Source organism: Geotrypetes seraphini, chromosome 17, assembly GCF_902459505.1.
Source record: "Geotrypetes seraphini chromosome 17, aGeoSer1.1, whole genome shotgun sequence".
Lineage (NCBI taxonomy): Eukaryota > Metazoa > Chordata > Amphibia > Gymnophiona > Dermophiidae > Geotrypetes > Geotrypetes seraphini.
In genome coordinates this window covers 32,305,237-32,331,500 of record NC_047100.1, presented here as the reverse complement: position 1 = coordinate 32,331,500, position 26,264 = coordinate 32,305,237, and the positions used below count along the sequence as shown (strand labels likewise).

Genomic DNA, 26,264 nt, shown 5'->3' with positions numbered 1-26,264 from the left:
CAATACTTCTTTGATCAACATAAATCACATGCAAAATATCTTACCAATAAAAAAAAACCAAAACAAAAATAGCACCCCACCCACCCCTAAATAGCAGAAGGCATGCACACTCCTTCCTGCCACCAGACGCCTCCCGCCCCCCCCCCCCTTCTTCCCCCCTGGTACACCCACCAATACCTGAAAGTTGTCAGTCCCTCCTGTTGCTCTGAGCTCCAGCGATGCAATCAGAGCCTTAGGCCTTGCTCCGATTGGCATTTGTTGCCTAAGGAAATCACCGATTAGCATTTGTCTACCCATAACCACTGCTACCAACACAAACAGGTGCTTTAAAACAAGGGGTTAAAATATTAACAGAATGTACTTGAGGGAGGAAAAAAAAACAAAAAACCTAGCTTGGAAAATATTGTTCAAAAGATTGAAAATTTACTACTAAAGCAGCACTTTCTTTTTTTTTAACCACTCTCTAAGGGCAGGTTAAAATGGATACTTTTCGGACTTACCAACTTTTTCCATAAAGAATCAACAAAATCTTGTGGTTTAAGAGCACTTTATTGTTCTTTAAGGCTACTTTAAGTACAAAAAAAAGATGGCCTGCCAAACCTTTTTTTTTTTTTTTTTCTTCTAGGTGAAACGAGGCCACAAAAGAATAGTATATTACAGATTTACAAACATGGAAAATATGTAAAACAGCATTGTAGATCACTTTACTCCATGAAGAAACATCACTCTTCTTTACAAAGGGGCTTTGTTCTTGTCCACTGAAATGTTTGTTAGCCTTTCCTCCCCACTCCAGACTTTCATGAAACATTTTAAGCGCTTCCACTTTTTTTTAAGTTATATAACAGAATATGTGGTAATGGCCAAAGTCCTATTAAAGCAATTTTATATACCTTTTGGAACAATACTGCTTGAAGGTCCTCTCACTCCATACTCTGAGATCACCAGCAGGTAGTTATACAATGATTACAAAAACAATGCTCCATCACTGCCTGGGTGACCCATCCTGTTAGGTATAACGATTACGGTACATCAGAAGGAATACAAACTCCTGCATGCCGCTATGGTTGCTTCTCTCTCTCAAAAGGCAGTGTTATTAGGCTTTCAGGCAGTATGACAAAAGTATATAGCCCTGTTTTAGAAGAACTGAGCATCTCCGTTTCAGACAAGTAAACATTTTACAACATTCAAGAAAGAAAATTGTGTTTCTAGAGAAATGTAGTGGGAGTCAAATTTCTTCAGAGTCCATCTACAGTATTAGTATTTTACTGTTACAATGCTCAGTAGCCTATAGGAATAACACACTAGTGGTGATTAATGCTAATGCAGTGTCCTCATAGAATAACTGTGCTCCCGCACTTTTTACGATATTACAGACCAATCTACGACAAAAAAGATCAACTTTTTTCAAAAAAAAAAAAAGATTGATTACAATAAAAGGATAAAGGGAAAAATTAAATAGCTACACATCATTAACAAATTAATTGTTCCTCAAAAAAATACCTACAAATTTCTCTGTACATTCTTTACGCACAGCGTAATGATGGTCTTAAAGTTACTTATATAAAAAAGTGTTATTTTAATGATTTATTTTTTTTCCTACAGACGCACTGACTACCCAGTAAGAAGGTAGTGAAATGTGTGAAACTTAAGGGGGATTCTGTTCCTTACACAATTAGCTCAGTAGCTGCCTACTGAAAAAAAAAAATACACACCCAAATAATCTGATCTTATTCTTTCTACCCTGCACCTTTTCCCAAATCAAACTTCTCAAGAAAAGAAATTTGTTAAAAAAATGAAGCCACAATGGACCCAATACTGTAATGCAGTCCATAATACATCACAATTTGTCACCTCCTACCTTGAACCCGTTTTGCCAGGTAACCCAGTAGAAATAGCCTTAGTTTAACTGGGATATTGGAATGTATAGGTGTTGCACATGCATTTTATAAGGACAAGGTATAGGATGAGAAGCTCTTTCGTACTAACATCTGTTTTCTATGCCTCCCTCTTATCTAATGTCTAATTAGTAGCTATTAATAGAGTGAAGGATAATACATGCATTCATATCCGTCTAAAATCATCTTCTACAGGAATGTACATCTGTCTTGGCACAGGGTTACGCATAAGATGAAAAAGATCATAGTTTGTTAACTTGCACCAATCTGGTGTTCCAGCCAAGATATTGTCCGTTTTGTTTTGACCTCATCGGTTCCAATTTCCCGGAAACTGAGTTTTAGGAAGTAAATTCCTATTAAAGCAGACAGTGGTGCAACAGTAAATGATTATTCAGTCATGCACAAAGCAATAGCAACCTACACCACACACTATAGTAAAACTGCTTCATTTATGATGCCTGTCCGGAGGCTGCTACTAAAGTGAATATCAGATACAAATATCAGCGTACAACTGTACCAGCAGTACATATATCTAGGACGTTACTGACAAAAATAAACTAATTCCAAGGAGAAGCTAATAAGTATTATGTTCCTTATTGTCTATACATTAATAGATACCAGCTATTTTTTCATATAACATGCATCTTTAAGCACTATTGACCCCTTCCAACCTCTGCTCTACCCTAGCAAACTGCAGCATGTAGAAAAATGCCCGTGTCCTGAAAATTAACGCAGCACCTGAATCTAGAGAGAAAGACCTATAACCTGTATGAGACTTCTCCTTCCAACGCTGTATTTGCTTTTTTTAAACTGATGGAAATGCCATCCTTTAAACCCCCTCTCTCAGCAGTTTGCCCTTGGCAGGCAACTTCAATCCTCCTCCAATAGTGCAAATCAGACATGACAGTTCTTTTCAAGTATATACATACAAAAGTACTCCATTAGATTAAAAATTTTTTTTAAAAAAAAAAAGCACTGGAAGCAAACCACACAAATTCTAGTCTCAAGAAGCTAGTAAAGCAAAAAAGCATTTGGGTCAACCAACTTTAGCAACGGCTTTCTATGAAACAGTATATGTTTGTATTATTTGAAAAGGGGCAGCAGATTTGCATCAGAGGTTTCTTTGGTAACTGAGGCAGGAAGTTAAGATGCTACATCACAGCCAATAAGAAACAGTTCCTGCTATCTTGTTTAAGGCACCCTTTAAAAAAGTGCCAGGCAAGGATGACAAAAAGTGTACTCTTCCCATCCCAACGCTATCTTTAAGCACTGTTCAAAGCTCAGTCAAACCATGCAAATTCACTCCTTTTTGGATAGAGGCTTTCCTGAGCCTCTTTTTTTTAATTTTTTTTTTTTTAATTTAAGAGACAACGGAAGGGGAGTGATTATGATTGACCATGTGGGAGGAAGGAGAGGTTTGACCCCTTCTGGAGGCGGATTCAGGACTGCTAGATACACCGTCCTTTGCTGCTTTGATCTGAAGCCATGTATCACCCAGTGCCTTGGCAAAATGATCATCAACTGATCCCGTAATGGAGACAGAATTTGTCACAGGCTCAGGCTCCTTATAATTCTTGCCAAGACTTCTGCGGAAGTGCTCTTCGACGACTGGATCGCAAGCAGTGGAACCTAAGAGAGCACAATAGAAAAACGTCAAATGAAAAGCAAATGTCGCCTACGAGTTATCCTTTATGCCAGTGGTCTCCAACCTTTTTTCATGTAAAGGGCCACAATGTGATACAAGAAAGTTCTGAGTGCCACCAAAAGATTTCATGCTTACACATGCTATTAACTGTGTAAACCACCTTGACCTGTTTGGACAGACTGGATATTAAAAATTAATATTAATATTGATTTTACATCACTTCATAGATATAGTTTTAAAAACGCATTTTATTTTGGATTCTCAAAAAAAGCAAATTCCACTAATGAGACACCTGAGTAACACACTTAAGAGATTGTTGGCAGTTACTATATCATGTGGGCAAGATTGAAATGAACAGATTTGAAGAGTATGTCAGCCAACTGTTAGGGGTTGCCATGGAGGACTTTGTGGGCTGTGCATTGGAGACCACTTCTTTATGCTCTTAAGACCTGGCCTGGTTTCTATCTACAGCAAATAAGAGATGCAAGTTAAAGAAGATTTCACAGCAAAATGGATTGAAATTCTCACTATTTACTTGCTGCTCTCATTAGTGGAAGCAAAATGTCTGTACTAGTGCTGCCCGATTCATGAAAAAAATTTAGATTCTATTCGATTCAGCCTATTGAATTGGTTTTTCGATTCGATTTTCCTGACCAATTGGGTGTTTTTCTTTTCAAACATCCTGGTGGGTTTATTTTATAGTATCTTCACGCCCTTTGCCTTCCCCTAACCACACTGGCGCTGTGGTGTAAAAACAAAACAAACAAACAAAAAAGACTTTTCCTCTCTCTGTTAAATCCTAGCTCACATTTGCAATCTAACACTAGCTCTGGCAGGATACACGTTTCAAATCTGACATATTGTAATCACAAAACAGAAAATGAAATTAGTTTTTCTACCTTTTGTTGTCTGATCATTATTCAAATCTTGTTGGTCCCAGGCTCTGGTTGCCTTCTGATAACTTACTTGCCAGGGTCTCCTTCTTTCTTCGTGCCAGGGTCTCCTTCTTTCTCCATCTGCCATCTCTGTCCTCCCCTTCCATTTCCATTCCCTCCCCCGGAGGTCTGGCATCTTTCTTTTTTTTGTCTCCATCCACAGATCCACCTTTTCTTAACAACCCTTTCATCCAGCATCTCTCCCTCCTTCCCCACCACCCCAGGGTCCACCATCTCTCCCTTTCTTTTCCCAACTACCCTCCTTATCCAGTATCTCTATCCCCCCTCCACACCATCCCTTGTGTCCAGCTTCTCTCCCTTTCTGTTCCTTCCCTCCCTAAATCCAATTGTCCATCATCTTTCTCCCTCTCCTCTATTTTTAGACCCATTATTTCTTTCCCCCCCCCAAAGTCCGGCATATGTACTTTTACACCAGGGCCCCCCCCTCCCTTGAAGGTCTGTCCCTCATTGAAGGCCTGTCCCCCCCTTGAAGGCTTGTCCCTCCCGAAGGCCTATGCCACCATCCTTGACCTGTCCCCCCTTAAAGGCCTGCATCCCCCCCCAAGGCCAGCATCCCCCCCAAGGCCTGTCCCATCCCCCCCCCCCCGGAAAGCCTCCGTGTTCCCCCTGGCCTCCCCGCACCGTTTACCTTATAGGTGAAGCCTGCAGAGCAGAGCGCGGTACTAGCGTCTTTGCAAACTGCTTTGAACTGTTTCCTCTGCTGCAGTCCCGCCCCTCCTCTGACATCAGAAGCAGAATCGCGGCGGAGGAAACAGCTCAAAGCAGTTTGCAAATACGCTAGTACCGCGATCTGCTCTGCAGGCCTCACCTATAAGGTAAACGGTGCGGGGAGGCCAGGGATGAAGCCGGATGCCAGGATAGGAAATCGGACGCAAGGGGAGGAACCAGACACTGGGGGGGAGGGGGAGGGGAAGGAACCGGACACCATGGGGGGGAAGCCGACAGCAGCACTTCCTGACTGACCCTCCCCTCCTCACCCTCTAAAGCAGGTGCAGCAGCGGCTGGCCAGCAACAGCAGCGCTGTCGCTCCTGCTTTAGGGGGCGAAGGGGGAAGGTCCGAATCAGGAACCCATTTTAGGTTAGCTTTCATAAACTACAAAAGATTGCAGAAAGAGGAAGACAGGCAAAAATATCTGGAAAAGTTACGAGAGGCTAGTCGTGTAGGCAAGAAAGCAAAGATGTAAATGGAAGAAAAAATAGCTGACACAGTAAAATGGGGAGACAAGACTTTTTTTTTTAGGTGCAGTAAGGGAAATGAGGAACTCTTTTAAAAAATGGAAACGTGAACGAACAACGGAGGCATGGAACAGTCACAAGGTCGACCAGAAGTGTCACAAGGCGGTAAGAGACGCCAAAAAGGTCTATGAGGAAAAGATAGCGCAAGAAGCCAAAAACTTCAAGCCCTTTTTTAGATACATAAAAGGGAAAAAAAACAGCAAAGGAGGCAGCGGGCCCTCTCGACGACCAAGGAAGACAAAGAGATTGCAGATAGGCTAAACTCATTCTTTGCGTCTGTCTTTACCAAGGAGGACACTGCATCAATGCCCGTAACAGGGAAAGTATTCAAGGGAGGAATTGAGGAAAGTCTGTCCCAATATGGCAACTCTTAGGTTCTTAAGAGGATAGGCAACAACATCTCCCTTCCCTGGTCTTCCTTCTCAATTTATTTTTTGCCTCTGTCTAGATTAAATTAAACTAAACTAAAACTTAGCTTTATACACCAGGTCTTCAGCCAGAAAGGAGCTCGACTCAGTTAACAGTAACTAAAAAAATACTTTAAAAAGTAACAATCAGAAAATACTAATATGACTAGTTTCCAAAGTGTTTGGCAAATAAAATAGTGATTTATGAAAAAGTTGAAAAGGACCAGGACCCTTTAAAATAAGAGGAAGTTCATTCCATAGTTGAGAAAATTTGAAAACCAAGGATTGACTGAAATTCTTGACTCCTTTGATACCTTTCACTGAAGGACGGGAGAGTTTGAATTGTTCGGTGCCTCTTGCATAGGAGAATCTATAAGTATTCCATAATAAAGGGACGAGAGGGATGAAGATACCATATAAAATTTTAAAAAGTAATACATGTACACTTAAAGTGAATCCTGAGATAGACCGGAAGCCAATGAAGGTTTAAAAGCAAAGGCGACACACGGTCAAATTTACTTTTTCCAAAAATTAATTTTGCTGCGGTATTTTGTATCAGTTGGAGTCTTTAAAGGCAGGTCTTTATTATGCTGAGATAGATAGTGTTACAGTAACCTAGCCAGGATAATATAATAGATTGGACCAGAACAGAGAAGTGTTGTTCGTGGAAAAGGTTTCTGACCTTTCTCAACATTCGAAGGCAAAAAAAGCACTTATTGACAAGAGAGTTTATTTGATCCTTAAAGAAACTGGCTGTCGGACAGACGCCAGAGGGTGGTGGTTAATGGAAATCGCTCGAAGGAAGGAAAGGTGACTAGTGGAGTCCCTCAGGGTTCGGTGCTGGGGCCAATCCTGTTCAATATGTATGTGAGTGATATTGCTGAAGGGTTTTTGCAGATGATACCAAGATTTGTAACAGACATCGAAGAGGGAGTGGAAAATATGAAAAAGGATCTGCAAAAGTTAGAGGAGTGGTCTAATGCCTGGCAACTAAAATTCAATGCAAAGAAATGCAGAGTAATGCATTTGGGGATTAATAATAGGAAGGAACCGTATATGCTGGGAGGAGAGAAGCTGATATGCACGGATGGGGAGAGGGACCTTGGGGTGATAGTGTCCGAAGATCTAAAGGCGAAAAAACAGTGTGACAAGGCAGTGGCTGCTGCCCGAAGGATGCTGGGCTGTCTAAAGAGAGGCGTAGTCAGTAGAAGGAAGAAGGTGTTGATGCCCCTGTACAGGTCATTGGTGAGGCCCCACTTGGAGTATTGTGTTCAGTTTTGGAGACCGTATCTGGCGAAAGACGTAAGAAGACTTGAGGCGGTCCAGAGGAGGGCAACGAAAATGATAGGAGGCTTGCGCCAGAAGACATATGAGGAGAGACTGGAAGCCCTGAATATGTATACCCTAGAGGAAAGGAGAGACAGGGGAGATATGATTCAGACGTTCAAATACTTGAAGGGTATTAACGTAGAACAAAATCTTTTCCAGAGAAAGGAAAATGGTAAAACCAGAGGACATAATTTGAGGTTGAGGGGTGGTAGATTCAGGGGCAATGTTAGGAAATTCTACTTTACGGAGAGGGTAGTGGATGTCTGGAATGCGCTCCCGAGAGAGGTGGTGGAGAGTAAAACTGTGACTGAGTTCAAAGAAGCGTGGGATGAACACAGAATATTTAGAATCAGAAAATAATATTAAATATTGAACTAGGCCAGTTACTGGGCAGACTTGCACGGTCTGTGTCTGTGTATGGCCGTTTGGTGGAGGATGGGCAGGGGAGGGCTTCAATGGCTGGGAGGGTGTAGATGGGCTGGATTAAGTCTTAACAGAGATTTCGGCAGTTGGAACCCAAGCACAGTACCGGGTAAAGCTTTGGATTCTTGCCCAGAAATAGCTAAGAAGAAAAATTTAAATAAAATAAAAAAAAAATTTAAATTGAATCAGGTTGGGCAGACTGGATGGAACATTCGGGTCTTTATTTGCCGTCATCTACTATGTTGCTATGTTAGGTAAGAGAAGAGTCTATGAGAACTCCCAATATCTTGGAAGAGAACTCGATCTGCAGGGAGACCCCCGGAATCCAAAGTTACAGTTGGAGGAAGACAGTCCCAATTTTGGGCCTAGCCATAAAAGTTTTGTTTCTGCAGCATTTAGCTTCATCTGGATAAACATAGCCCAGGCTTGGAGTTTGAAGATACAATGATTACATTACATTAGAGATTTCTATTCTGCCATTACCTTGCAGTTCAAGGCGGATTACAAAAGAATAATAGATGGTGGGTTACAATGGAAGATTATTTTCATTTCTAGAGAGGTAAAGAGAAGTCCGGTAGTTTTAGTGTGGCGGGAAGATGGAGGTAGGACGGTAAGTGTGATGTTAGGTCTGTTTCAGGAATTTTATTTGTTTCTTTCTTTTATTTATTTTAAAGACTGGGTTGGTGAGATCTGAATCAATATCAATCAATATAAAGATGTCATCTGCTTAGGTGAATAGTGTTTTCCAAACTGACCACTTGTAAAGGTTCAATGTAGTCATATAAAGATTGAACAAGACTGAGGAGAGCGGAGTTCGCCAGGATTTTGAGATGTCACCTTTAATGTTAACTGAATAGGAATGAGACGATAAGAATTTGGAGAACCAATCAAGAACAGCCTGATTAAGACCAATGTCTGAAAGTAAATAAAGCAGAATGTCATGATGCACTACGTTAAACGCCACAGATAGATCAAACTGAAGCAAAATAGCATATTTATTTTATAATCATAATTGTTGAATTTTTGAAAGTAGGGAGATCAGCAAGGTTTCGGTGCTGAAATTTGAATGAAATCCATGTTGAAATGGTTGAAGTATTGAAAATTTTTCAAGATAGTTAGTAAGTTGAATAACGACTATCATTTTTGTCAACAAAGGTATGTTGGCAATTGGTCGATAATGAGAGGAAATGGTAGGATCTAGATCTACTTTTTTTAGAAGAGGGATGAGAGTTATTTGCCCCATGGAATGCGAAAAGTATCCGTTTTTCAGTGAGTAGTTCAAAAGAGTGGTCAACCAAATTATTGCTTGTGAGGGAATACTAGCAAATACACTTTTTCATCTTTTCATACAATTTAGAAACTTGAAGTTCGAACACTGGATTGAAAGAGCACAAGAAACTATCTGCTGGGAACTCCATTGCGGGATCCTTAGAGTATATAGAAAAATATCCAATAACTACTGAAGGAAAGGATTGCCTGATAAGAGACATTTTATCTCGGAAGAAGGAAGCTAGAACATCAGCTGAGGGAGATGGAGATTGATCAGATTTATAATTTGAACTGATCAAAGTGTCAAAGTTTGAATAGAATGTTACTCTGATTATCAGACTTGCCTATTTTACATCCATAGTAGGTTTTTCTCGCTTTCCTTAGTTCTAAGTTGTATTTTCTAATCGCATACCTCCGATTCTCTTTTACTATCTGATTCTCAATTTCCTTCTTTTCATTGTGTCTACCTACAGCTTTCCACCTCTTTCCCTCATACCGTCTAGTATCTCACTAACTCTTATCCTCTTCTCCCAATCAAGCATGTGCCCGTTTTTCTTTATCCCCCTTCCTTCCATCCAATATGTGCTCTCTCCACTTCCATCCAGCATCTGCTCCCCCTCTCTCCCCCAATCAGTGTCTGCTTCCCTCTCTCCTTCTCACTTCCTTCTGACTGCTCCCCCCTCCAATTCCATTCAGCATTTGCTCCCCTCTCTTCTCCACTTCCTTCCAGTGCCTGTTCTCCACTTCCTTCCTGTGTCTGTTCTCTTCTCTCCTCCCCACTTCCATTTAGCGGCTGCTCTCCTCCCCACTTCCTTCCAGCGACTGCTCCCCTTTCTCTTTACTCCCCACCTTCCATCTTGAATCTACTCCTTTCTTCTCCACTTCTATTCAGCATCTGTTGCCCCCCCCCCCTCCTTTCGCCACTCAACCTCTTCTCCTTGTTGGGCCATCTCCCTTCCCTTCACTGCACTTAACAAAACCAAAGTTTTTGCTCTCAGAGGGCCCCCAATGTGGCAGTCCCAATGCTTTTCTGATGTGAGCCACCCGGTGGAAACAGAAAGTTGAGTCGAGAAGCGTCAGGGCTGCCACATTAGGGGCCCTGTGAAAGCGAAAAATTTTGTTTCAAAAAGCACCATGAAGGTGAGGGGAAGGGAGGGAGGGAGATGACCAGACCATGGGGCCCAGGGCAGCTGCACTGTTTGCACTACCCCAACGCTGAGCCTGCTACCAGAGCTTGTAATCTTCAATAGGATGAATTTTGAAGCCATTATCCTCCATGCACACAAACCCCCACCGCTGCCCTCCTCCTCCATGCACGCCCCACTCCCTGACATCACGCTTACTATTAGTACTGGAAACCTGCTGCCACCGTCAATGCTGTATTCTAATCTGGTGCAGGAACTTAAGTATCTGCACATTCTCAAGGCCTGCCTGCTTGCTCCCGCTTTCTCTGAAAATCTCAGAGGGGACAGGAGCTGGCAGGCTTTGAGCATGAGCAGATGCTCAAAGTTCTGCACTGGATCAGAATACAGCATTGATGGCGGCAGCAGGTTTCCAGTACTGGGCGTGCATGGAGGAGGAGTGTGGCGGTGAGGGTTTCTGCACGGAGAATAGCAGCTTAGAGATTCATCACAGGAGGAGGGCATGTATTTAGTGGGGGTGGGGGTGGGGAGGGATCATTCTATTTAAGATTATAGCCATGGTGGTCATTGGAAGTTGAATGGGAGACGGCCATGCGATCAGTCAGGTAGTCGCTCACATATAAACCAAAACCCCCAATTTTGGGCCAATTGCAGAATATCAAATTGCACTTACTGCTGGATGGCCTTCTATAAGCTGCTTGCATGGTGGAAACACAACCACTATGCGCAACAGGACAGTGAGAGAGGTTACAGTTGCGGTTGCTTGCAGAGGCACATGTGATTACTGATGGACGGTTCTGCAAACAAAAGAAAATTTGTTTCAGACATAAGTGAAATGTTAATAAGACAATTTACAAAATAACTGGTCCAAAAACAAAACTGAGAAGAAGCATCTAACAGTAGTTACCCGCTACCAGCAAACTCATGGTAATGGTAACAGATAAGGAATTGGATCCTACTGTATTCAAACACTACAAAATAGATATAATCAGATAGTTCATTCCATATGCACAACAGTTTACCTGTTTCTCTGAAATCTAAGCAAAATTTTGCATCTGCAAGTATACACCTGCTCATGGCTTCCCAAACCTGAAGAATCCTCAACTCGTTGGGTTTTCTGGATTCCCACAATAAATATTCATGAGAAATCTGCATGTCCTGGATATCTGCTGTATGCAAATTTATTTCTACATTGCAACTTGACTCACTTATCTGTAGATACAACCACTAGAAAAACACATTTACTTACCTTTAATAGGTGTTTTCCCAAGGACAGCAGGCAGATATTCTCACATGTGGGTGATGTCATCCATGGAGCCCGGTATAGACAGTGATAAAGTATACTGTCACTTTAAAAATTTTGAGAGTTGAGACTGCCTGTACCATACATGTGCTGATGCCTTCCCGCCAGACATTGGCTCATGGGACCATTAGTTAAAAAATGCTAAGAAGTTAATTAAGGGAGGAAGGAGAGTTGTTAGAATATGTACCTGCTGTCCTTAGATAACACCCATTATAAGCAAGCAACTGTGCTTTATCCTAGGATGAGCAGGCAACATAAGCTCACATGTGGGACTCCCTAGCTGCCAGGATCATGTCTCTGAGTCTGGTGGAAGCAAAAGGAACGGAGGTAAGTTGACGTCTAAATGGAGAATAAATTTTCATAGAACTGCTTGGCCGAACCATCTGGAATGATTCTTCAAATGGTAGTGGGCTGTGAAAGTATGAATTGAGGACCAGGTGATTGCTTTACAGATGTCCTCAATAGGAGTGAAATATAGGTGAGCTACTGAAGATGCCATTGCTCTAATTTTGTGTGCAATGATATGGCTTTCCAGTGTCAGCCCAGCCTGAGCATAGCAAAAGGAGATACAATCCACCAGTCAAGTTGAGATGGTTCTCTTGATGACAGGAGTTCCAAGAACGATAAGAACAGTTTAGTGGAAGATCTGTGAGGTTTAGTAAAATCCAAGTAATAAGCAAAGAGCACACTTAAAGTCCAATGTGTGGAGAGCTGTTTCACCAGGATGAGAATGTGGAAGACAGGCAGAACTATGGATTGATTCAGATAAAATTCTGAGACAACTTTGGGGAGGAACTTTGGGTGAGTATGAAGAACCACCCTAATGTGATAAAATGTTAAAAATTGTAAAAGGTCGATCTGGCACCAGTGCTTAAAGCTTAATGACTTGACGTGCTGATGTGATGCAGACTAGAAATACTACTTTTCAAGTTAGAAAGTGGTTCAAATGGAGGATTCATCAAAGTGGAAAGTATAACATTAAGATCCCAAGCAACTGGAGGAGGTTTGATTGGTGGTTTAGTATATAAAAGGCCTTTCATTAATCTGATGACTAAAGGATGTACTGTTAATGGCTTTTTATCAAGAAGTGTATTAAAAGCTGTAATAGCACTGAGATGAACTCTGACTGAAGTAGTTTTGAGACCAGACTTTGAAAGTCCAGAACTGATGAGAGAGGACAAGTGATTAAATCTAGTGAGTCCACTTGAAACGACAGCAATGCTGTGCAGAATGTTTTCTAGAATCTAGACCGATACTGGTGCAGAAAGTATGTGTCTACTCGCTGGGTGTGAAATACCATTGGAAAATCTACAGAGTGATAGGTTCCCTTTGGCTAAGTTGCAGAAGGAGAGAGAACCATGGTTGACGTGGCCATCGAGGTGCTATGAGTATCATTGTGGCATGGTGGGAGTAGAGTTTTCTTGAGTAGAAGGATTAGAGAGAGAAAGCATGAAGGAAATTGTCTTGCCACTTGAGGAGAAAGGCATTCAACTCCAGACAATTGGGAGTGTAGATTCTGGAAGCTTGTGATTGTGAGGAGATGCAGAGAGATCTATCTGTGCTTGAATATCTGCCATAAAACAGCTAAAATGAGAGACCACTCGTGAGGTTAAAAAGGAGTCTGCTTAATCTGTCCACTAAGACATTCTGTTTCCCTTCTACATAAACTGCTTTGAAGAATATATTGTGAGGTATCGCCCAGAACAAATTTTGATTGCTTCCTGGCAAAGTGGGAAAGACCTTCTGCCTCTTTGTTTGAACATATAGTATTATATTTACTTGGTTGACTGTTCATATGAGTACTACCCGATTGAGGAGGTGATCCTGGAATATGCACAGAGTGTTTTTTTGATTGCTCAGAGCTCAAGGAGATTGATATGGAGAGTTTTCTTGTGAGAAGTTCAGCTGCATTCAACCTTACCCCCCCAATCTGGCACCAGCACGCAGCCCACAGGACGTGCCGGTGCAAGAAGTTCCTGCCTCTTGCCTGGCCCTTGAGCATCTGCGCATGCTCAAGGCCTTCTGGTTCTCGCTCTGTCACTGGCACCAGCACGTCCTGTGGGCTGCGTGCTGGTGCCAGATGGGGGGGGTAAGGTTGAATGCTGTTCGGGCGGGGTGAGCGATGCTGGTTCTCAGGGGGGAGTGGTGCTCGCAAATCGAGTCAACACTTGATTTGCGAGATAAGATTTGCGAGAATGTTTTGCTTGCCTTGCAAAACACTCGCAAACTGAGGTTTGACTGTACTTCCATTTGATCCTTTTGGCTTTCCAAAAGTTGGCAGTAATTCCCAAACACTGTCCTATCGCTAGCTCCGGCTTCTTCTCTCTAACATGGCCGGCCTCTCTGATGTATTTCCTGTTTCCTCAGAGGCAAGCTGTAGTAGAGAGAAGAGGCTGGGGCCAGTGGTAGGGCAGCATTTGAGAATCGCTGCCGATGATGACTTTCAGAAAGCCAAAAGAAAGGTTAGACTTTGAGAAGGTGTTTGAGGATGGAAAGAGGTAGATGCCAGACTACAGCCGGGAGTTTGTGTGTGTGTGTGGGGGGGGTGAGCGGGGGGGGGGGGGGGGGTTAAACAAGTAAAAAAGGTGGTGGTATACTTTACCAGCACATAAAATGCCCTGAATATTAGTAAATGCAGACGTAAAGTATATGCATACAGATTCTGGTGCCACATCAAATTTTATACTTGGACCTGTGCACATACATCAAATTTGCTTACCCAAGTTAGTACACAACTTTTGCTCTCAGCCTATTTGCATACTATTTGGTTTCAGCCATGGAGAGTAAAATATTTGCTTTAGGAAGCTTGTCTACTAAATGCATGGATCCCTAAGCCAGTAAAAATTCAATGATCATGTCAAGCCTGTGTTGCCGAAACCTGCTGCCTTTTAACACTTGTCATTGTTTACTGTCATCAAGAAATAAGAATTTAACGAACCTGCTGCCGTTCCACTGAAACTAATGTTGGTGAGATGCAGATTGTTCTGGTGGTGTCCATGCTGCTTTTGGTCAGTGCTAGAGGTTGATCCATGGTCCGGCTTGAGGCATACATGTGATTGATGTGAAGATTCAGAGTTGGTGCTATGGCCCGCTCTATGGGACTACGGCTTCTGTCTCTAAGCTCTTTTCGGTAATCCCCATTAGCAGTTTTATTTCTAAGCAGGAAATCAAAAACACATGTTTTGTATTTACATGTCCTCCTAAAACAAGATGATCAGTACATTTTTATACATACTATATCTGTACTCTCCAGTTCCTAAGATATATATTCAGATTTATAGGCACGATGAACAAGGTCATTACTTCTTTTGAGGCATATGTGCTACAACCATTACTCATTTTTCTCTCACTACTAGGCATTTGCATTGCTGTACAAAATAGAGCAGTGTGTCACAAACTTTTTAAACTACGGCACACTAATCTCAGGGCTCTGGCTGGAGGTCACCCGAAAATGTGCAGACGTCCTCCAGCCATGGCTCTGAGCCTGCTGTTACTTCCGGGGGGGGGGGGGGGAGTGCTGCAGAAGGAGAGGTGAGAAGCAGAGGCAACGGCGAGGAGGAGAGGTGTCGGCTGACCGACTACAGGACCCGCTTCTCCTCCTCGCTGGCATCTCGGGGCCTGGAATCTGCTGAGGCACATTGAAACAGAGACTGGACCTGTAAATTTAAGTCAAATAAATAAATAAATAAACCAACTACTACAGCAAACATGGTTTCAGTCCAGAAGGCCGTGATTAGGAAAGTCTGTTTCTAACATTCAAGGCTCAATTAAAGGCATACTACTACTTTTCCCAGGCATTTTGTTCATAGCTTACAATTGAATGTAACATTTTAACCCTAATATCTTTGTTTCTTTTTCCTTTTCCCTATATCCTAGATTTTATTGTAATCGATCCTTATTGCTTTTCCTTATGTTTCAGCGATATCTATAGTGTTTGTGTTAGTTTATTATTTGTTCCCCCCTCCCCCTACTTTTTAAAAATTTTATTATATTGTAAATCACTTAGATTTTAACCTTCGTTTTATATTAGCAGTATATCAAATAAATTGAATTTGAACTTTAAAATTTAGTAGCAACCTCAAACTCTAGGTATTTAGGAGGGACGCAAATTTCTAGGCACAGAACCTAACAGAATGAATGGAGACAAGAGCTGGTGACAGAGGTAGATGACTGAGAAAAGCAGCCTGCCCTACGAATTGAGGTCATTTCATGTTTCCCCCAAAATAAGACACTGTCTTATATTAATTTTGGGCCCAAAAATACCACCAGGTCTTATTTTCGGAGAAACAATGCCCAATTACAACCCCACAGCATCTTTATAGCCGACCCTTCCATCTCTCCCTCCCCACGCCGACCGCGAGACTGACATACTATTACCTTCTTTCAAACGGCAGCATCGCAACAGCAATCAAGAGGCTGCTTCAGGCCTTCTACCGCCGGGGTATTGCTGTGCCACGTTGCTGCTGACATCATCCGTGATGCAGCAGAGAAATGCCCCAGCGATAGAAGGCACAAAGTAGCGCATTTATTTGCTCCCCCGACACTACCGTTTGGAAGAAGGTAATAGTATATTGGTCTTACGGTCAGCGTGGGAAATGAGAGATAGAAGGGGCAGGGGGAAGCGCTGCTGCCTACGAATCCAGCGCTTCAACTAGGGCTTATTTTTGGGGTAGGTCTCATTTTGGGGGAAAAACACAGAAGGGAGGAATGTAGGTGGTAGTAAAAGAAGAGATGCTGTATACAAGGAAAAACCAAAATTTCACCACTGTACTGTACTGCAGAGTAAACAGATTGCTACAGACCATTTTCAGAAGCGCAGAAAATAGTTTACAATTTCAAAGAGAACGTAATTCCTTTTGGCACAAACTGCTCACATAAAAATTACTTTTCACCATGAGGTGACAAAATGGAGGAAAGTGAACCATTTGATGTAGCTGACCCTTTGTGTCCTTGGAAAAAAACGTTTAGTACATTAGCAAGATGCGTCTTAAGCAAGCCTTCTATCTCTAGAAACCTCTGTTTTCCTTACTTTTCTTTTTCTATCTGTGTGTCTATTCATAGGGTTTCAAACAGCCTTGAGCAAACAGGTTTTAGGTCACAATACTCAGCAAAGCTTTCCCTCTTCGGATCAGAGAAAATCAGTTCTATTTGATTTCACTAGATTTAAAGGCAGCCTTTGATACAATTGATCATACAATCCTCCTAAATCGTCTCTAGGCACTAGGAATTTCTAGAGTCGCTCTAAAATGGTTAGTTTCCTACTTCTCTGACAGATATTATCAAGTTCATTTTCAAAACTCTTCCTAAGCCATATTTCCAAGACTCGGGGGTTCCACAAGGATCCATTCTCTCACCCATGTTATTTAACCTGTTTCTTGCAAGTTTCAAGTTTATTAATTTTTAATATACCGACCATCAACTGGTATCTAGCCGGTTTACAATAAAATATTAAAAATAGAAATAAAAGATTGTAGCATTTAAAAAGAGAAGTAGTAGAGGTGTACAATTAATGACATAGACAGGACATACTTGAAAGTGAGGATAAAGGAGAAGGGGAGAGGTAAAGTTACATAATAGATGAGGAAGAAAGGAGGAAAAAGGGGAAAAAAAAAAAGATTGAATGAAAAATGGAGGGAGAGGATAAAACATTAGGAATGGGATCGCTTCATAGAAGCGGTTGGTTGAATGAGAAAGAGATAATGCACCCTTGTTAACCATTGCTCAATCTGCTGGATTCACAGTTTATGCCTATGTGGACGATATCCAACTAGTCCATCCAGTCTAAGATCTATTAATTTTGGTTCTCTTCAGTTTCCTTTTTGCTACTGCTCAAGTAGAGACATTGCTCTCCATGTTTCTCTCCAATGAATCATAACTCCAGCTCCACTGCTGACCCAGCATCATATTTAGATAGTTGTTATACCAAAATCACACACAAATCCTCGACTCTCAGATGAAAGTCTGCTTCATGTTGCTTCCAAGTAAGTTCCTCTTAATTAAAAGCAACACTTTAGGCCTTTGATTTTTGGATGATTACAGATACCTAAGAACCCTTTTATTGCCTTTGGTGTTGTCCAACTCATTAAGCTGCCATTATGTTTACTGCTACTGAGGGACTTAACTGTCAATGCTTGAGAGAGAAAAAAAGATAGCCCTAACAGATAATAGTGTACCGTTCCTTAAGAACTGGATTCAAAGAGATTTACCTAAGCTTTGAAGAGGGGAAATCATAGCAGCTCAATGGGCTTTAATAAAGAAAGCTATCTTTGCAATGCAAAATTATTAGCCTTATATGCCAGAAGAGACTATTTTCATCCAAAGTCCTAATTCTCCCTCTTTTCACATGTGCAGATATTTATTTAAAATATTTTTAGTTCACTCTAGGCAGGTTACAATAAAAACATATATTAAAAAAACCCCAACAGTCAATATCATAAAAGAAAATACTAAGAAAGCTTAACAAAATCCAATTACAATACAAAATAAAAAGGTTTTTAAAGACAGATAAAGCCTTTCAGCTGTTTCCTGAAAGTTAATGTTCCTTTGAAACTCCAATAGAATGAGCAGAGATTCTGAGTAGCATCAGTAAACAGGTATATCATTTTTGAACCTTCTGCTAAAGTGATGGTGTGATTTTTAATTTATTATTATTATTACACATTATAAATGCTTTCTAGCATCAATGAAATAAAAGTTAACTAGTCTTACAGGATATCCTATCATTAGAACAAGTTAAAACATTTTTGATTAACTTCCTTTAACTTGAAAGTTGACCTTTAATTAAACACTAGTGTTTAAGCCCGTTACATTAACGGGTGCTAGAGTAGATGTCTGTCTGTCTGGTTTTTTTTTTTCTTTGCCTCTCTCTCCTTGGACGCTGCCTGTCTGTCATTTTTTCTGTCTGTGTCTCTCCCTATGTCCTTAGTGCCCTCAGTGCCCCTTTCTATGTCTTTGTGTCCCTTCCTATGTCCCTAGTGCCTCCTTCCCATGTCCTTAGTGCCCCCAGTGCCTCCATCCGGTGACCTTAGTGCCCCAGTGCCTCCGTACTGTGCCCCCAGTGCCTCCTTCCCATGTCCTTAGTGCCCCTTTCTATGTCCTTAGAGCCCCCAGTGTGTCCTTCCTATGTTCCCATCACTATCTTCCAGACTTTGTCGTCGTCCCCCCGATGCCAGCCTGCCTCCCTCCCATTCCACTGAGCAGCATGTTTCCATTTAAACACCCCCCCCCACCGCCGTGCAGCCGACCCCACTGACCCTCCCACCACTAGACGGCCGACAAATCTCCCGGCTCCAGCAGCATCTTAGACACATTAAACACGCTGCTTCGCTGCCTTCTACTGCCCTAATTTCCTCTGCCGCGTCTCTGATGATGTCATCAGGGACACGGCAGAGGAAATTAGTGCTGCCTGATTCAGGGAAAAAATTTTTAATTCGATTCGATTCAGCCTATTGAACTGGTTTTTCGATTCGATTTGATTTTCCTGCCCAATTGGGTGTTTTTTTTTTTAAACATCCTGCTGTGTTTATTTTATAGCCTCTTCACACCCCCCCCCTCCTTTGCCTTTTCCTAACCACACAGGTGCTGTGGTGTAAACAAAACAAACAAACAAAAAATACTTTTCCTCTCTCTGTTAAATCCTAGCTCACATTTGCGGTCTAGCACCAGCTCTGGCTGATACACTTTCAAATCTGACATATTGTAATCACAAAACAGAAAATAAAATTAGTTTTTCTACCTTTGTTGTCTGGTCATTATTCAAATCTTGTTAGTCCCAGGCTCTGGTTGTCTTCTGATAACTTGCTTGCCAGGGTTTATTTCTTTCTTCATTCTCCCTGCTAACCATCCATCTTCCATCTCTGTCCTCCCCTTCTGTTTCTCTTCCCTCCCCAGGAGGTCTGGCATCTTTCCTTTTTTTCATCTCCCTCCCTCTCTTAACTATCCTTTCATCCAGCATCTATCTCCACTTCCCCACCACCCCAGGGTCCATCATCTCTCCCTTTCTGTAACTTTCATCCCTAAATCCCATGGTCCATCATCTCTCTCCCTCTCTTCTATTTTCAAACCCATTATTTCTTCCCCCCCCAAAGTCAGGCATATGCACGTCTCTTTGAACCCCCCCTTCCCTACCTCCCTCCGTGTACTGAAGACCTGCCTGCCTGTCCCCTCCCTTGAAGGCCTGTATCCCCCCGAAGGCCTGCATCCCACCCACAAAGACCTGCCTGCACCCCACCCCCAAAGGCAGGGGTGTCCACACTTTATGGACTTGCGAGCTACTTTTATAATGACTAAGTCAAAATTATCTACCAACAATAAAATTTAAAAAAAACCACAAAGCACACTGAAAGGCAGAGAAAATGTTAATTATTCATATTCCGGGTTTTTTCAAAGAGGTCACGGCAGATGACTCTATACAATGTCACCTTTCAGACTTTAGCTTTTTCTGAAATATTGCCTGCATATGGAAAAGGAGAGCAAAGAGTGAAAAACACAGAGGACTTTAATAGATGGCTCAGAGCCTGGTGTCATCAAGAAGGCTTCAGGTACATAGGAGGATGGGGAAATGCATGGAAGGACAAGAAGCTATATTGCACTGATGGGCTACATATTACTACAGCAGGAAAAAGAAACCTTGCAGAGAAATTTAGACAATATTTTTCTAGGCATTTAAACTAGAAGGTGAGGGTGGTGTATGTACGAAGGACAATTATAGAGACCACCCCCGGCAAAAGAAAAAATGCAATAGTAGTAAAGGCTGCAACATAAGCAATATCAGCAACTAATTTCTTAGTATTGCAACGGAAAGTGATACGACACAAAAATACATACGAAAAAGGAGATTATCGCTGAAAAATAGCTGGAAAGCGATGACCACAAATGCTTGCAGTCTAAGCAACAAAGTTCATGATCTGCAAGCCCTGATGTTAGAGGCAGATCTAGATATTGTTGCTATCACAGAGACATGGTTCAGTGAATCACATGGATGGGATGCAAACATACCGGGATATAATCTTTTTAGGAAGGACAGAGATGGTCATAAAGGTGGAGGAGTAGCTCTCTATGTAAAGATCAATATCCAAGCGACCGAAATGCAAGGGACCTGGGGAGAGGAAGAAGCGATATGGATTGCTCTGAAAAGAGAAGATGGAACTTCTATCTACGTGGGTGTAGTCTACAGACCTCCGACTCAATCGCAGCAAATTGATAAGGATCTGATTGTGGATATCCAAAAGTTTGGAAGGAAAGAGGAGGTTCTGCTGTTGGGAGATTTCAACCTGCCGGATGCGGACTGGAATGTTCCGTCTGCGGAATCGGAAAGAAGTAGGGAGATTGTGGATGCCTTTCAAGAGGCTCTGCTCAGACAAATGGTGACGGAACCCAGAAGGGAAAAAGCGATATTGGATCTGCTCCTCACAAATGGAGAGAATATCTCTAATGTTCGAGTGGGTGCTCACCTGGGTAGTAGCGATCATCAAACGGTTTGGTTTGATATAACGGCTAAAGTGGAGAGCGGCCGCACGATACTTAAAGTCCTAGATTTCAAACGTACAGACTTTAATGCAATGGGAAAGTACCTGAAGAAAGAGCTGTTAGGATGGGAGGACATAAGAGAAGTGGAAAGACAGTGGTCTAAGCTGAAAGGAGCGATAAAAATGGCTACGGACCTTTATGTGAAGAAAATCAATAAAAACAAGAGAAAAAGGAAGCCGATATGGTTCTCCAACCTAGTGGCTGAGAAAATAAAGGCGAAAGAGTTGGCGTTCATGAAATATAAAAAAACCCAAGAAGAGGAGAGCAGAAAGGACTACAGGGTGAAACTGAAAGAAGCCAAGAGAGAGATACGTTTGGCGAAGGCACAGGCGGAAGAACAAATGGCTAAAAATGTAAAAAAGGGAGATAAAATTTTTTTCAGATATATTAGTGAAAGGAGGAAGATAAAAAATGGAATTGCTAGGCTAAAAGATGCTGGGAACAAATATGTGGAGAGTGATGAGGAGAAAGCAAATGTGCTAAACAAATACTTCTGTTCTGTGTTCACAGAAGAAAATCCTGGAGAAGGACCGAGATTGTCTGGCAAAGTTACCCGAGAAAATGGAGTAGATTCTGCGCCGTTCACGGAGGAGGGTGTTTATGAGCAACTTGAAAAACTGAAGGTGGACAAAGCGATGGGACCAGACGGGATCCATCCCAGGATACTAAGGGAGCTCAGAGAGGTTCTGGCAAGTCCTATTAAAGATTTGTTCAACAAATCTCTGGAGAAGGGAGTGATTCCTGGGGATTGGAGGAGAGCGGATGTGGTCCCTATTCATAAAAGTGGTCACAGGGATGAAGCAGGAAACTACAGGCCGGTGAGCCTCACTTCAGTTGTTGGAAAAATAATGGAAGTGTTGCTGAAAGAAAAGATAGTGTACTTCCTTGAATCTAATGGGTTACAGGATCCGAGGCAACATGGCTTTACAAAAGGTAAATCGTGCCAAACGAACCTGATTGAATTTTTTGATTGTGTGACCGGAGAGCTGGATCGAGGACACATGCTAGATGTAATTTACTTGGATTTCAGCAAAGCCTTTGATACAGTTCCTCATAGGAGGCTGTTGAACAAACTTGAAGGGCTGAAGTTAGGACCCAAAGTGGTGAACTAGGTCAGAAACTGGCTGTCGGACAGACGCCAGAGGGTGGTGGTTAATGGAAGTCGCTCGAAGGAAGGAAAGGTGACTAGTGGAGTCCCTCAGGGTTCGGTGCTGGGGCCAATCCTGTTCAATATGTATGTGAGTGACATTGCTGAAGGGTTAGAAGGAAAAGTGTGCCTTTTTGCAGATAATACCAAGATTTGTAACAGAGTAGACATCGAAGAGGGAGTGGAAAATATGAAAAAGGATCTGCAAAAGTTAGAGGAATGGTCTAATGCCTGGCAACTAAAATTCAATGCAAAGAAATGCAGAGTAATGCATTTGGGGATTAATAATAGGAAGGAACCGTATATGCTGGGAGGAGAGAAGCTGATATGCACAGACGAGGAGAGGGACCTTGGGGTGATAGTGTCCGAAGATCTAAAGGCGAAAAAACAGTGTGACAAGGCAGTGGCTGCTGCCCGAAGGATGCTGGGCTGTCTAAAGAGAGGCGTAGTCAGTAGAAGGAAGAAGGTGTTGATGCCCCTGTACAGGTCATTGGTGAGGCCCCACTTGGAGTATTGTGTTCAGTTTTGGAGACCGTATCTGGCGAAAGACGTAAGAAGACTTGAGGCGGTCCAGAGGAGGGCGACGAAAATGATAGGAGGCTTGCGCCAGAAGATGTATGAGGAGAGACTGGAAGCCCTGAATATGTATACCCTAGAGGAAAGGAGAGACAGGGGAGATATGATTCAGACGTTCAAATACTTGAAGGGTATTAACGTAGAACAAAATCTTTTCCAGAGAAAGGAAAATGGTAAAACCAGAGGACATATTTTGAGGTTGAGGGGTGGTAGATTCAGGGGCAATGTTAGGAAATTCTACTTTACGGAGAGGGTAGTGGATGCCTGGAATGCGCTCCCGAGAGAGGTGGTGGAGAGTAAAACTGTGACTGAGTTCAAAGAAGCGTGGGATGAACACAGAAGATTTAGAATCAGAAAATAATATTAAATATTGAACTAGGCCAGTTACTGGGCAGACTTGCACGGTCTGTGTCGGTGTAATGGCCGTTTGGTGAAGGATGGGCAGGGGAGGGCTTCAATGGTTGGGAGGGTGTAGATGGGCTGGAGTAAGTCTTAACAGAGATTTCGGCAGTTGGAACCCAAGCACAGTACCGGGTAAAGCTTTGGATTCTTGCCCAGAAATAGCTAAGAAGAAAAATAAAAAAAAATAAATTTTTTTTTTTTAAAATTGAATCAGGTTGGGCAGACTGGATGGACCATTCGGGTCTTTATCTGCCGTAATCTACTAAGTTACTATGTCACCTAAGTAACAAAATACAAAAATAGACAAATACACCCCCTCCCTTTTTACTAAACCACAATAGTAGGTTTTAGCACAGGGAGTTACGCTGAATGCCTCGCACTGCTCTCAATGCTCATAGGCTCCCTGCGCTAAAAAACGCTATTGCGGTTTAGTAAAAGGGAGCCATAGTGCAAAATATAGATAGCAGATATAAATTCTCAAAACAGACACATTTTGATCACTAAATAAAATCATTTTTCCTACCTTTGCTGTTTGGTGATTTCATGAGTCTCTGGTTGCACTTTCTTCTTCTGACTGTGCATCCAATCTTTCTTCCTTTCTTTCAGCCTCCTGTATGTTTCCTCTCCTCCAGACCTCATTCTCTCCTCCAACTTTTTCTTTCTGGCTCCCTGTTCCTCCTTCTTTCTGTCTCCCTGTCTGCCCCCTTTCTTTCTTTCTCCGTGTCCTCCCCCAAGCCACTCGGTTTGCTGCCACCGCCATCGGGGAACAGCCACCAAGCCACTGCCGTCCCAAGCTTTCCCTGCAGAAGCGTCGCGCTTACCAGCATTCCGCTCCCTGACGTCAATTCTGACGTAGGAGAGGAAGTTCCGGGAAAACAAGGCATTTCTCCTCATTCCATCCAGCCTGAGCCCCATCTCTCCTTGATCCAGCATTTCCCTTCTGTGTCTGTCAGAATTACCATTCCACCTATTTTCCAGCATCACCCTTCTTTGTGTCCATCTCACCTATATCCCTATCTCACCACTTTTTCAGAATCTTCATTTGTCTCTGTCCTTGTCTTTACCCATGTTCACCATTTGCCCTTTCAATGTCTCTATTTCACCTCATCTTCATGTCCCCTCTGTATCTCTATCCTTATTCAGTAGGTCCTGCTTACCCTTTCTCTTCTTTGTGTCACTATCTCCATTTTCAGCTTTCCCCCCTTTTCCTTTGTTAATGCACCCTGTAGCCAGAATCTTTCCACCCTCCCTCCACTCCGGCCCAGCCCAGTATGAAATATTTCCTTTTGTTTTCCTCCCCTCTCTCTCTCTTCTCTTCCCTCACCCACGAGTCCTGTATCTGGCCCTCTCCCTTCTACCTGCACCTGGCAACACCCCCCTGCTCCGCGGCTCTCTTCAGCAACTCGCCAGCAGCGGTGATCAAGACAAGCTGCCGACATCGAGGCCTTCCCTCTACGAGTCCCGCCTTTGTGGAAAAAGGAAGTTGAAACAAGCGGGACTCACAGAGGGTAGGCCCCGACGTCAGAAGCTTGTGTCTATCGCTGCTGCTGAGTTGCTGAAGAGAGCCGCGGAGCAGGGGATGTGGCCGGAAGCAGGTAGAAGGGAGAGGGAGATAGGAAGGCTGTAGAAGCTCCGGAGCATGACACTGACCCCGGCTAGGATGATTTCTTTTTCAGGCTGCTGCTGCTGTGCCACTGCCACGCCCCCCCCCCCCCCCCCCCGAAATGACAAAAAAAAAGCCTAATGCCCGGCATCAGCGTCTTTGACGTCGGGGAGAGAGGCCCGGTAGATCGGGACAGCAACACGAGTCTATCACAGAGCATGGGATGGGCTCTGCGATCGACTCACGTTGCCTTCCTGAGCTATCGGTCGATCGCGATCGACGTGTTGGGCACCCCTGCCCAAAGGCATGCCTGTCCCCCCCCCTTGAAGGCCTGCATCCCCCCAAAGGCCTGTCCCCCCCTTGAAGGCTTGCATCCCACCCGAAGGCCTGTCCCCCCCTTGAAGGCCTGTCTTCTCTGAAAGCCTGCCCATCTCACCCTGAGGGACTGTTCGCTCCACCCTAAAGACTGCTCACCCCCCCTGACGTCCCTGCACCAGGGTTTACCTTAACGAAGCAGCCTGCAGCAAGATCGCGATGCCAGCGATCTTAAGTTTGCACTGCTTCGGAGCCGTTTCCTTCGTCACGGCCCTGCCCCTCCTCTGACGGATCGGGCAGATTCGTGAATCTAGCCCTTAGTCTCTGAGATAGAAACCAATCATCCTAGGTTAGTTTTAAGGCAGCAGATTTATAGATCAGCCTCCCACCACCACCACACCCACCTCATTTCTTTCTTTTTTTTTTAACACCAAAAGATGTTCTTATCTTATCAGTTGGAATATCCATGAACTCACTGCAGTTGGATGTTGTGTAGAGAGACTGATTTTTTATGTGATTTCTAGTACAGCAACAAAGCCCACTCTAGCTAATTCATTTATAAACCACTTCATTCCCAGAGATCATCTGATGAAGCAATTACTGTGAAACAAGAAACTCCAAAGTAAGAAAAAGTGAAGTCATGTTGCATCTGGAGTAAACATATTTTATCGACTTATTTCAGAATATATAACTGACAAAAACAGAAAGGGCCCTTTAGCTCTCAAGTGTGGGCAGTTTTGAAAAGCATGTGCACTAAATGTTCCCCCTCATTGACCATGTAGGAAAACTATTGTACGATGTGTGCAAATTTATTAATTTACTTATTCAATTTTCTATACCAGGGGTGCCCAATAGGTCGATCGCGATCGACGGGTAGCTCGCCAAGGCAAAGTGAGTCGATCACCCAGGACTCACTTTGCCTTGGCGATCTATCGGGCTGATCAGTCTTCCTTTCCCCGACGTCAATTCTGCCGTCGGAGAGGAGGTTCGGGCCAGCCAATCGCTGCCTGGCTGGGCGAAACTTCCTCTCCGACGGCAAAATTGACGTCGGGGAGAGGAATGCTGGTCGGCCCGAAGCAGGGAGAGCA

The 26,264-nt window shown here is 43.0% G+C and overlaps 1 protein-coding gene across 3 annotated transcripts in view; it reads right to left on the bottom strand.

The window, feature by feature from the left end:
* Positions 1-530: 530 nt before the first annotated feature.
* Positions 531-26,264, bottom strand: part of VGLL4 (vestigial like family member 4) — a 251,170-nt gene continuing 225,436 nt past the window's right edge. For all 3 annotated transcript variants that reach the window (XM_033926293.1, XM_033926294.1, XM_033926292.1), the window contains 3 exons: positions 14,544-14,760; positions 10,976-11,099; positions 531-3,524 (listed from right to left, as the gene is read on the bottom strand). In XM_033926293.1, the coding sequence (XP_033782184.1) occupies positions 3,256-3,524; positions 10,976-11,099; positions 14,544-14,760 (610 nt within the window). In that variant the 3' untranslated portion in view covers positions 531-3,255. The remainder of the gene's footprint in view (positions 3,525-10,975; positions 11,100-14,543; positions 14,761-26,264) is intronic.